The sequence below is a fragment of the Corythoichthys intestinalis genome, chromosome 2, assembly GCF_030265065.1.
Source record: "Corythoichthys intestinalis isolate RoL2023-P3 chromosome 2, ASM3026506v1, whole genome shotgun sequence".
NCBI classification, from domain to species: Eukaryota; Metazoa; Chordata; class Actinopteri; order Syngnathiformes; family Syngnathidae; genus Corythoichthys; species Corythoichthys intestinalis.
Genome location: NC_080396.1, coordinates 40,695,410 through 40,707,977, shown reverse-complemented (window position 1 = coordinate 40,707,977; position 12,568 = coordinate 40,695,410). Strand labels below are relative to the sequence as shown.

The 12,568-nt window shown below is 39.4% G+C and overlaps 1 protein-coding gene across 4 annotated transcripts in view; it reads right to left on the bottom strand.

Annotated features, from left to right (window-relative positions):
* The window catches only part of casz1 (castor zinc finger 1), a 101,335-nt gene that overhangs the window by 31,823 nt on the left and 56,944 nt on the right, over positions 1 to 12,568 (bottom strand). For all 4 annotated transcript variants that reach the window (XR_009066913.1, XM_057856733.1, XM_057856727.1 and 1 more), the window contains exons 3-5: positions 10,439 to 11,336; positions 7,298 to 7,363; positions 1,848 to 1,938 (exon numbers count right to left, since the gene is read on the bottom strand). Coding sequence is in view for 3 of the 4 variants with exons in the window: in XM_057856733.1 (XP_057712716.1) it covers positions 1,848 to 1,938; positions 7,298 to 7,363; positions 10,439 to 11,336 (1,055 nt within the window). In the remaining variant the exon portion in view is untranslated. The remainder of the gene's footprint in view (positions 1 to 1,847; positions 1,939 to 7,297; positions 7,364 to 10,438; positions 11,337 to 12,568) is intronic.

The window sequence follows — 12,568 nt, the reverse complement described above, 5'->3', positions numbered from 1 at the left end:
TATTTTGAAACCAATTAACAAAAATGATTGTTGGTAAAGAAAAACAATACATTACGTGCATTGGCAGCGATGAGTAAAAAACAAGAAGACACACGAATAAGTCAACATATCAAAAAGGACTTTTCGCTATCAATTTGCAGAGATAAGGTTTCACGTTCAATTGCCGAAAGTGGGATTTCAATTCATGAACACTTGCTTTTGCTGTCGTTTATGATGAGTGCATGCGCTAAGAGACCTCGCATCTAAAATGACTAAATAAATGATGCTTCCCACACGCCGCAGTTAGAAAGCAGAAAAGTGACTCCTCAGAGACTCGCAGCAACCAAATCTGCTGTAATTGGCCTTAAGCTGATGTAACAGAAACTGTAACGAGAGACGCGCAAATCAATGAGACACTTCTGTCTTCAATCCATATTTATCTCCAGTTGAGGGGAAAAAACATCAGAAAGAAGCGTTTCGAAAAGCAACTAATTGCTCTACAAAGTGGGCTAATTGCTTTGTGTTGTGTGTTCCACTCTCGCACAAAATATGAAAAAGCGCATCCTCGTCGATCTTGGCCCGTTTCCCGCTGCCTATTTATTTTTTTTGACTCAAAGAGCAAAGACATCATTAGGATTCTTAATATTCAGCTGTTTTAAAATTTTCCTAGGGGAAAAAACCCTCCTCATGTCTGAGCTTCAGTCTGATTTGGATGGGAAGATGAGTGGAAATGCAGTCGCTGTACATTCGATCCATCAAGGCGTCCAAAATAGGCCATGGAGAGAGCTGACTGGGAAAAAGATCTAATTTTCAGTCGAGTGGTGATGAAGGTTGGGAGGCACTTGCTACAATTTATTTTAGGATTCCCACTAGTGTGGCAAGATGCACACACTGTCCCTCATGTACAAGCCCATGAAAGGAGAATGTTAAGACTCAGCCAATGGGCCAGAAGCTGGCAGTGGGATAATATTCCAGGAGTGTGTGTCATGTAACATTTCAAGAGTTATCACTTGGAAAGGGACTGCTCATTACTGCCTGACTGTTTTTCCCCCCAACTTTTCAGGGAATTGACATCCACATTGACTTGTACAGAATATTTGTGCAGAAGCAGGAGAGGAATGTGGGCTCGAGTGTGGAAATTGCCATGATAACCTGAACTAACACTCTAAATGAATACATGAAATGATTTTCCTTTGTATTCTTTCCAGAGTGTGCCTCATCAGACTGTGACGCTGAAGCCTGATAGCTTGGGTCTTTACCCTTTTTTTAACCAATATTTTAATTCAAGCTGATCACTCCTGATTAGTGTACTACAAAAAAATATGTGGCTGCTTCATTTGGAAAATATTACAGACCGGAGATGCAAAGACAAGTTTTAGTCGGATACCTGCATAATATTGTCTACCTTTACACACATAACAAGGTCACGGTTAAATCTAAGAAACTGTATTAGAGACCATTTTTTTACCACTGGTGAATTTTTACATGTTGCTTATTACTAAATAAATAAAAGATAAACACAAACATTTCAAGCAGGGAACAAAAGTAGCCAGAGGACGCTTGCGAACGGAAAAATATTCTGTTTGGAAAACCACAGGCTAACAAACTTATGATTAGTTCAAATTTGGCAGGATGTTATGAATATTGAAAAGATGACACATCACACTGTTTGTCGAACCACATCTTTTTTGGCCTGAATATTTGTTTGTTTGTTTTATTTCAAATGAACACCACTTTTTACCAAAATTACACTCGCAATTTTTCAACCCTCTAAAAAGTGTTTATTTCTTTCAGGTAAGGGAGCAGCATTGTACTCATACTGAGCAGAAATTAAGTGTGTCATTGAATGCTGTTCAAATCCTGCTCACCTGGTAGTTACACTCAGGATCCATGCAGTGGTAGTGCTCCCTATACTGGTAGGCACAGTGCACATGGCCACAGTGTTGACTTCCAGAAAACCTGAAAAAGAACAAGATAAGAAGAAATGAAAGCATTACTGAAGAAAAATAAGATTGTCACAGCTTGCAAACTTCAAATGAAACGAGATAATAACCAATTTATAAAATAAGGTAAATGACCAAAAAGCACAAACACCGTAATTTCCGGACCATAAACCACTACTTTTTTTCCTCATCTACGAACCCTGCGTCTTATAGTCCAGTGCGGTTTATTTATGGATTTTTACAGTCAAATAAGTTGCATGTCTTTTAGTGTAAATACACCTGCGGCTTATAGTGCTTATATATATGAACAACATTGTAAAATTTGATGAGTGCGATTTATAGCCTGGAGCACCTTATCTTTCTCTGAGATGGGTATCTGACAAGGATAAGCGGCGTTGAAAATGCATGGATGGTTCTCCTACTGAGACCATGATGTTTGTCTTAAAACAAAAAAAGACTTATTTAACTGTGTTGAAAATCAAGTCTTATAATATCTTGTGCAAAATTGGGGCATTTGATGCAGTGGCAGGCCATGCCAGTAAGTCAGCATTGACATGAGGAAGATTTGGACCAACGGACCATAACATGAGCAATGTTTGTTTCCTGATTCCAACAGCAAGGTGAGTTACATGTTGCTTATAAAGAAAACATTTTTGCATTTGGAGAATGCAAATTTTAAAGGTGTGGCAAGATTTGTGTGTACAATCCAACCAGACGTGCGTACATTGTAGGATGTTACATCTTTGTATGACTTCTCCCCTGTACACAGGAGCAGGCCTTCTATTTAGGACAGATGTGTGACAATAAAGGCTATCAAACAGCCTGTCAACAGTGAAAGCAGGCGCAATAAAACAGGTGAGCGAGTTTTCAAAGACATGACGCTCATCTCACCTTCAAAGTATCGCTGCTCACAGCACACTCCATTCATTGCTTTGACAATTTACCAGTCTGTCACACCGATTTCAGCCAAATTATCTACATTTATTGGCAAGGCAGCCATAAGACACACTTATTACACACACTGAAGTCCTCTGATGCTTGATGTCTGGATGCTGTGAAAATCCTTGTCAAATTGATGTCATTATTTTATTGTATAGGATCCTAAATTTGGGAAGCACAAACACCATGCTGTTTTTAAACAAACAACTTTGCCTTCGTTCGTCTCTACTTGTCTAGTGTAGCACTCCATAGAAAGAACGGCAGCCTGCTACAGTACAGCAACTTTATAGCGCTGATTATAAGCCAGGCGATGATGACTGTTAAAATCCTCCAATTACCAGTGAAAACACACAAATAAACATTGCACCGCTGCTGCCAAGAACTCCATCTGCTAGTGCAGGAGGAGAGGAGGGAGTGTGTGCGTGTGCATATGTGTGTGTCTGGGGGGTGGGGGGGGTTGAAGGGGACTAAGTAATGTTTTTTTTTTTCCCCTTGCTTTCTCTTTTTTCATTGTTCAGATTATCCCAAAGCTGCGTTTACAGATCACTTTGCAGAGTTCATTAAGCTAATTGAACGCCATATCCACTACTTTTATTTTTTATTTTTTGCATGCGTGTGAAAGTGGGTTTGCATCTGTAATATGGAGGATGGGGTTTCAAAAGCAATAAAGCCAACGCATGTCCCAAACATTTGCGCTTTCTACACACTCTTCTTCCCCGTGCATACATCTTTATGAACACACGCAGCCCCCTGAGACCGGGGCCCACCCCTCGTTCATTGCCCAGCTGTATCACTTTGCCTCTGGACAATTCCCACTTGCCGCGTCAGGGGGCCTAATGGGCCGCCGCTATTCAGCTGCAGATTAAATATTAATATCGCCACGATGCAGAGATTGCAGCGCATCTCCAGTTACAATAGAGACACAGATCAAAGTGCCGAGGCAATTCGCGGGTGCATGAAAGCAAGAGAGAAAACTGCGACTAAACGCTACCAGGGAAGCAGCAAATGTTTTTTGGTGAGAAGATGAGATAACTTAAAAAAAATTGAACAAGGATTGGGTGCAAACATATGTACAAAGCTGGTTTTAGTACTTGTCTGCACTCATTAGCTCCAAGGAGCACCCTCCCCCGCTTCTATCTACGTCTCTGTGCTACATTTGCCCTTTTTATGAGCACTCCTATACCCATTTTTCCATCCCTCCTTTCTCTTTCCCTCCAACCCAACCAACCCAACCCAACACGGAAATTGAAACTGTATCTGAGCTTATCTGCAACCTCCCCGTGCATCAACTGCCGAGATGTTTAGACAAATTTTATGCATTATGCAGTGCAAATATCAAAACAGTTCTTGGCAGTGCCAGCAGAAGCCTCATTAAAAATTCCTTAATTAAATCTTCTTGCAAAATGTAATCAGTCCAAGGAAGAGGTTTTGTGAGTGTGAGTGTGTGTTTGCACATGTGTGTCCGTGCCAAGGCTTTGATTTGTGCCCTTCATGTTATGGCTTGGAGAAGTATTCATTAATGCCAAAGCCACTTCGGCTTTTCAAATGCTGCTTTTCTTTCTTTTTTAGAAGGAATAAACAAACAAGTGATAATCACTTTTGAGCATCAGCTCTAAATGAATCCATAAAAGGGTGGGGGGGGGGGGCATTGTTCAGTGACATCCTCCTTGCCTGATTTTTTTTTTGTCACTTATTTACTTTTTCAAGGGTTGTGCATTGAAAGCACATAGTAAAATAGAAAATCCGAAATTATGTCGAGCTACAGATACAGCAAAACTAAACTGTAGACTGCCTAAACTGGCTATGTAAGTGCAGGTATTGTTTTATTGGCAGAATAAAATTTCTCTTGTTTTCAATAGAAGGCCCACAGCAGTCATATGCTTAATGTAAGCAAACGTGATGGTTACAATCTACAGTTACTATCACAGAAATCAATGTTCATTTTTTAGAAGGCTTATACATCCTTTTTATTTAACACTTGCTTTCATTAATAACAAAGTAAAATGTTACATTCTCTTCCTGGTCTACCTGATTTTTTGAATGTTACTTCAGGGGCATTAACACTTATGTTGAACAATTGCACTACAACACTGTGCTACAAACAACTTCCGATTCAGCCATTGTTGTGTATCCAGCGAAACCACTGGTTACCAGACATACCATAATAGTCTTTCGCTAATACTCTTTTCATGACAAGGGAACCATAGTTACTGCAAACACCTATTAGGAACATCGAGCGCATCGCTTATGTCCTTTCAGGCAGCTTCATTTTTGTTCTTGTAATTATAGGAACTTAATGTGGTGTTGCACAACATAGGACGGTCACGAGCTGCTATTATCGAAGCATCTTCCATTTTTATGTGTGATTAGTTCTTCAGACAATTAGGGCCAAATAAGGAAAAAAAAAAAATAGGACCTCGAGAATAGTGTCATACATTGTCATATCACGAGATTAAAGTCGTAAAACTGTATTATGCAGTGTTGCCAACTTGCAAACAACAAATCTGGTGACTTTAAAAAGCCTCATGGCGACTTTTTTCGTCAAAAATGACTAGTGACAAATCTGGTGAAAACATCATTTTCCCCTTCTGTATTATATTTCTGGTCCATTTAGTTTGGCAATGGTAAAAACAAAAGTTAGGGTTACAGTTCATTTGTAATTCTAAACATATTTAGGGTGTTTTTTTTTCAACGTTATTCACGTTATTCCTCTCTCCTACAGTGTCCATTACAATTACATGCAAATTAGTTGATTATGTGATCTAGAGACTTCTAGCGACTTTTAGGACAGCCAATAGCTACTTTCCTTACTGGGGAGTTGGCAACACTGGTATCATGGTAAAAAACTCGTAATAGCACAGGATTAAAAGTTGTAATGGCTCCAGCAACTAGTCACGTAGTTGAAATCGGTCGCAAAAAGATAAATCTAGGCCATTTTCTTGCGGTGCAAACATTTATCGCGCGATCTCATGGTGTGGGCCTGTTTAATAAAAACAGAGACATTGAGTTGTGCTTAATGCTGCCCGTCGTCATTCAAAATGTGATTACACTGACTTTGCATGGAAACTCACCGAAGTCGGCCGTTAAGAACACATCTTAACTCATTTGCTCCCCAAAACATATACATACATTCTATTTTTAATTGTTTCAGTGTCCCAAAGACATAGTTATACGTCTTTTACATTTTTTTTTTTTTTTTTTCAAAAGAGACATCTCTGGGTTCTGATTCAATTTATCTCCAAAGCACAAAGCTGAAAATCCATTTTAAAGCAATAAAACTGGCCACTGGAGGGCAGTAGCGCATTTGGTAAGACCTGCAACTCTATTCAACGGCAACGAACGGCAGAGCAGCAAAGCTAGGGCGAAGGCGGAAGACAACCGAATGGATGCCAGGCGGCAGACGACCGAGCAGAACAACTGGTAGGACGCCCGGGATGCCAGGCACTGGACGACCGAGCAGAACGACCGGGATCACTAGATGCCGTTGAGTCCGTGCGGCTTTCATCTTTTGAGACAGGCAACGATGAGGGAAAAGTTTGTCGCAGCCACAATAGCGTCATCTTTCAGTTAGTTATGTGTAAATAAATTGTTACTTTGCTATCAAAAACTCTATTTGTCTTGTTGTTTCTGTTATTTTGAAAAAGGAAAACATTATTCAGATGTTTGGGATGTAACTAAAGCAAAAAATAGCTGTGTTAAAGTCAAAGTTATGTTTGAAATGTATGCTTTCACAAAAAGCTCAATTTCTCCGTTTTTTCATCAGAAATTGGAAAATTGCTCAAACTAAGCTATTTTCTAATGCTGATTTCTAAAGAATGGAAAAATATATGAACTTACTTTTTTATTACTGAAGGTTCCATGTTTATATAGCAATAGAACAGAATTTTCTGTTGGCCTCGCAATATCAGTCAAAATCCAGTAAAACGACCGGAGCGAAGGGCCTTGCTCCGGTGAAAATGGCTGAGTTAAGAGGAGCTGTGGCAAGCGCACCAATTGTATTCAGGCAGTCTGAGACAATTTTCTGTGAAAGTTCAATTTTTTTGTGCTGGTATGATTATTAAATTTCATTCAGGCTAAGGCATAAACATGCATCTCAAAAGGTGAATTTCAATTCAACTAGCCCAATAATTAGCTTTTCTCCAAGGCCATGTAAAATCAAAGGAGGGCTTTAGCACATATACACACTTAGGGAATGTATTCAAATATTTACGATCAAATTTACAATCAACCCATTTCTTTTTCATTACCCTTTATCGTGCTCGCAACATAAATTGAAGTATATTCGTAATCAATTCACTGCACATGGCACATCTTCATTGCAGATTCAAGTTACACCACTGAATAGAACACCATCAGTGGAAGAGGAAATGTTTTGTCTCAGTTTGGCTGTATTGTTTCATCTGTGCTTAGCATTGCCCGCTGAGGGATTTGCATACCTGGCGATGTATTTCTGGTAGAGGTTGACGTCGTCGCTGGCAGGTTTATCTGGTGGCAGGCCATTCCTAACGCCGCAGGAAACACAAAAGGGACAGGATTAATGGTAGGTTTGGGCTGCCTGTTGTTAATAAACACAAAGTGACACAATATTTACTTGCGGAAACTTTTGACTATCAATTCACATTTTCTCGTGGCAGAGCAGCGTTTTCCTGTGCCATATGAATCAGAGATGGAAGGAGCACACATTTGATGCATGGCCTTTCAGCCAATGGGAGGAGAAATGCAGAAGCAAAAAGGACATTAATCTTTTATAGTGGTGTTTTGGTGAGTGCTTATATGCAAAACTGGATAATGGGGTGGTGGAAAAAATGTTATTTTCTTTATGGGACTATACACATATCCAGCTGATTTAACTTTGAATGGGTTTGCTGTAAATGGATATTATTTTTTCCCATATTAGATAAGATTTCCCTTTACAAGGGAGGAGTACTATCTGTGGGGTAAAAGTTATACATCATTGGCCCCCCTCAGCATTAGCTTTTAGTTCCATGTGAAGCTCCACAAGGGGAATGACCTGAGGTTAATCTGGCCCAGAGGGGAGGATGTCCTGCCAGACCATGTCTCACACTAAACGGGTCAGTTAGCCAAGCTGTTGCTCCTACCAGCCACAATCCAACCAAGGCCAAACCCTGGGGGAGATGTGCCTGAGGGCTTTTGAATGTCGCCTTTGACATCTCTCACCTAACCAGAAACCAGATTAAACCTAATCAAACGGTGGTTTGATATCGGTGCACACAGCCTACCTCTCATTCCCTTGCTTTAGGTGTTGTATGTGCCCCTGTGACTCGCCGGTAGGTTAGCCGTGACTCCAAAGTAATTAAAGAGAGAGTTGTTACACCCAAGCCAAAATGAACCAAGTCAGTCACTTTGCGATGACTGTGCTAAATCAGTCTCCGAGGGGTCGCTACAGCAAGTAAACACTTCATGTGTCCTCGCAACTCATCATGTCGCTGTCCTATTGGGCTCCATGCACTATTTCACACTACAGTGCTGTTGGCTTCCGCGGAGGTAGCAATTACCTTTATGTTGGGCAAACTGACTCGCTGTAGCAGTGAAGTGCGTGAGAGCTCACAGGAGCGTCAAGCTGCTCCTTTGAGAAGCAATAACTGTAAAGGAGAAAGACCTCCAACATTTGTGTTACACCACGTGTTACTTTGAAAAATGTCTTCATTTATTTGATAACTTTTAGGTCTCAATATTGGTGAACACATTTTATTCCTCACCCCCGTTCCTAAGGTTTTTTGGGAGGGTTTAGACTAGGGCATATCATAATTCAATCCATGGATTGCTTTTTATTGTAGATATATACCGTATTGGCTCGAATATAAGACGGCCCTGATTATAAGACGACCCCCTCTTTTTCAAGACTCAAGTTTGAAAAAAGACTTTTTGAACACCGAATTAATTTTTATACAGAAAATAATTACAGTACATCCAAAACAAATGATTATAACAATATATTTGAGAGAAAAAGCATGTTATTTTGCCTCATTCAAATCTTAATATCTGAACATTTAAATATGTAAACTAAAGTGCAATCACATTCGTAAATGAATGGCGTCTGGTTTTTGAAATGTAAATAAACCAATCTATTGTGATAAAACAACAAAATTGCAATAACTGCATTATCATCAAAGTGAAGTCTAACTGTAACTAGTCTTGAAACAAATCTGAATAAGGAAAAACATTGCAATAAAATAATGCAAACTGGTTAAACTTTAGAGTGGCTGAGATCTGTCATGACAGAACATCGCATGAATGATATCTGGCGCCATCTAGCGTCGTGAATGGGGAGAGTAGCTGAGATCTGTCATGACAGAGCATCGCTTCAATGATATCCGGCGCCATCTAGCGTCGTGAATGGCTATACTGTCTGGACCACGAATATAAGACCACCCCTTCTTTTTCAGTCTAATTTTAATGCAAAAAAACACCGTCTTATATTCGGGCCAATACGGTATATATTTATATATTTATACATATATTTTAAAAAAATAGATAAACTCAATCCTTTTCTCCCAATCGATTCCGATCCTCACAAAAATGGCCAGATTTCCGATCACGTGTTTGGATTGAGGACATCTCTAGTTTTACTGTTTATTTTTAAGGTTTAGTTCTTGCTAATCTGCATTTATCTTTGAAGCATGTCAGAACCTTTTGGATGATTTAGGGCTGAAAATTAAATTTGACTTAAATCATAAGAAAATAAATACAGGTCACATAAGTTTGTTTCGGTTGTGGTTCAACTGATGTTATACATATGTAGACTAATATACTGATTTACATTTCTTCATTTCTAAACATTTCAGCGACTGGCTGGTCACCATTTGGTTTTTAAAGTGTACCACATATCTCGCCCAAATTCAGCTGGGATAGGCTCCAGCAACCCAGTGACCTGAGGGGTACAGTTAACAGCTGGGTGGATTTCTAAACATGTTGAAATTTATCTAGAAAATAAGCTAAAGCCCACAAACAAATGTGAATGTCGCTGAGGTCTTCTACATATACTGTATTTTTTCTTTTTCATAGTTTGGAGCGACTTATGTTTGAAATTCTTAACACATTATTATTTCATTGTAGATTGTAAGCACGTTATTTATGCTATAGTTATCTGAATAACTCTTAATAGCTATGTAACATTAACAAACCGTGCACGTTCTCAGTTTGTTGTTAATGCGTCATGTAATGTTAGCATACCGTACACCTATTCAGCCTGTTGTTATCTATTGTATTTTTTTTTATTTTAAATTGCCTTTCAAGATGACATGTCTGTTTTTGGTGCTGGATTCTATCAAATAAATTTCCCCCCAAAAATGTGACTTATACATGTTTTTTTCCTTTTCATTGCGCATTTTTTGGCTGGTGCTGACTTGTCCAAAAAATACGGTACTGTATATTTAAGTATCAATCATGTGAATGACTGATTATCTGAGGTATATCCAGGATTTCCAAGTTAGTCGAGTAATATTCCTGCCACCTCTTAACCTTGCACAGGATAAACTGTTTTAAAAAAAAAAAAAAAAAAAAAAGGATAGGAAGAAGACACACTTGATTAAACGTGAATGTGGGAGCAGACTTACTTAACGGAGGAAACAGTGCCAGTGGTGATTGAGTCAGTCTTGGAGAAGCTGGACTTCATGTAGTCAGAAGTGGTGAAGCTTATATGGCCCGTCTGATCCACAGTGAGTCCTGGTGCAATGCTGGCACCAGCTGTGCCAATGGTGGGGACACCAGGTGCTCCAGGGTTCCCTGGTGCCGTCGCAAGTATGTTGGGCATCAGTGAGCCATCAGGATTTCCCGGCATCAGCTTCTGGATTGTTCTGATGTCGTACTTGGAAGGGCGACCACCTTTCCCAGTCTTAAAGGCAATGGCCCCGCCCATGTCGGGGCTGCCATCACCCGGTTTAAAAAGATTCAGAAACTTGACATTGTCCAGGTCATATTTGGAGGGTCGTTTAAAAGCGTTACCATTGGGCTGTATACTCTCACCTAATTTTAGTTTCTGAATAAAGAAGTCATACTTCGAGGCCCGGGAGGCCATGTTCTGCAAGTGAGTGGGATTAGATGGCTGTGCAGCAGCCAGTGCAGCCCCTCCTTGCGGCTTGTGATCCAAGCTAGTGGGGTAGATCTGAGCCTCAGCCGAAGGGAGGACCCCGGGGGTCTGGAGCATCGTAGGACTTTTCTCTTGGGACATTTTTGAGTTGAGGTCATCTGGTTTGGGTGGGGAAGCATGCATGGGCCAAGGCAGGGCCTCACCAGCTTTTAGCTTACGGATGTACTCTTCATACTTGGAGAAGCGGGCTCGCCGAGAGGCCTCTTCGCTGTTGAGGGATGAAGAGTCTGAGGTAGCAGCCTTGATCTTCTCAAAGCAGAGCTTCTTGTTGAGCTCATCGCGCATATGATGGTCGTCGTAGCCAAACATTCCCAAAAACTCATTCATTGTGTTGGCTGCATAGTCTCGGAGAGCAGATGATTCTCCTGAAACAGCACAAAGATTATATGTAAACATTTGCAAATGATTCATAAACCTTGTTCTCCATTTGTGAACTTTGTGAATAGTAGTTTCCTTTTTTACTGTAGGCTTTATCATTGCGTACTGTATGCGACTCGTCAGTTTCTTATCAGAGTCCAGTATTTTACCGCACTGAAACAACATTTGACTGTGATTTAGAACTAGATAACAATAGAATCTATAAAAACATTATTTGATTAACTAAAATGTAGTATGTTGTACCTGGAAAGTGTTATACAGGGTCAGGCAAAACGATCAGACACATTTGTAGGTTTAATAAACGCCAAACAAAGTAAAGAAACAAACAAGTGTTTTCATTGGGTTTTATTATTGTGTTATTGATTAATTAATTAATTATTATTTATGCTATTACCGCTGCCACATCTTCTGGAGTTCTAGCAGTGTGAGAACGGCCGGTTGATTTTCATTTCAATGCAGAGCCAAACGAGCGTTCTGTTTGCACTTCAATCTTGGTAAACATGATCCCGTACCAGCTCGAACAATGATCTTGTTATGGGTTAACTTCAGAGCGACAAGATCTGGATTGTAATGAAAATCAACCGGCAGGCCTCTCATCACCAGAACTCCAGAAAATGTGGCAGCGGTAATAACATGATTAATTAATTAATTAATTAATAACACAATAATAATGGATCCTATTTGACTGATTTAATTTTTAAAACCTAATTAAACAAAATGGCATTATATGTACTTTTCGAAAATAAAACCTTTTTTGTTTCTTTACTTTATTTGGTTTTTATTTCAGACAATTTTGCCAGACCCTGTACAACAGGGGTAAAAGTTGGAATATTTAAGATTCATTCGACAAAGAGGCAGTCTGAGGTAGCACTTTTCCTGTTTAGGTTTCATGTTACGCAGCTGTAGAATGTACAGGTTGACTGGATCGTGCAAACATTGAACAACAACTTTAGAGATTTTTTAATCTGTTTATTTGTTCATATTACAACTGAATCAATTCATGAGAAGCTGAAAACACAGGTTTTTGTACATGGAATTGGATCATATATATAATATTAAATTAACAATACAGATTTTTTAAATGATCATACCCACACCATTTTTAGAAAACAAACAAACAAAAAAAAAAAAGACTATCAATTTTGAAACCATTAACAAAATAGAGATTTACCAGTTGTTCACTAGAAACAGGACATGTTTTATGCTTAAAGCTTGGCAT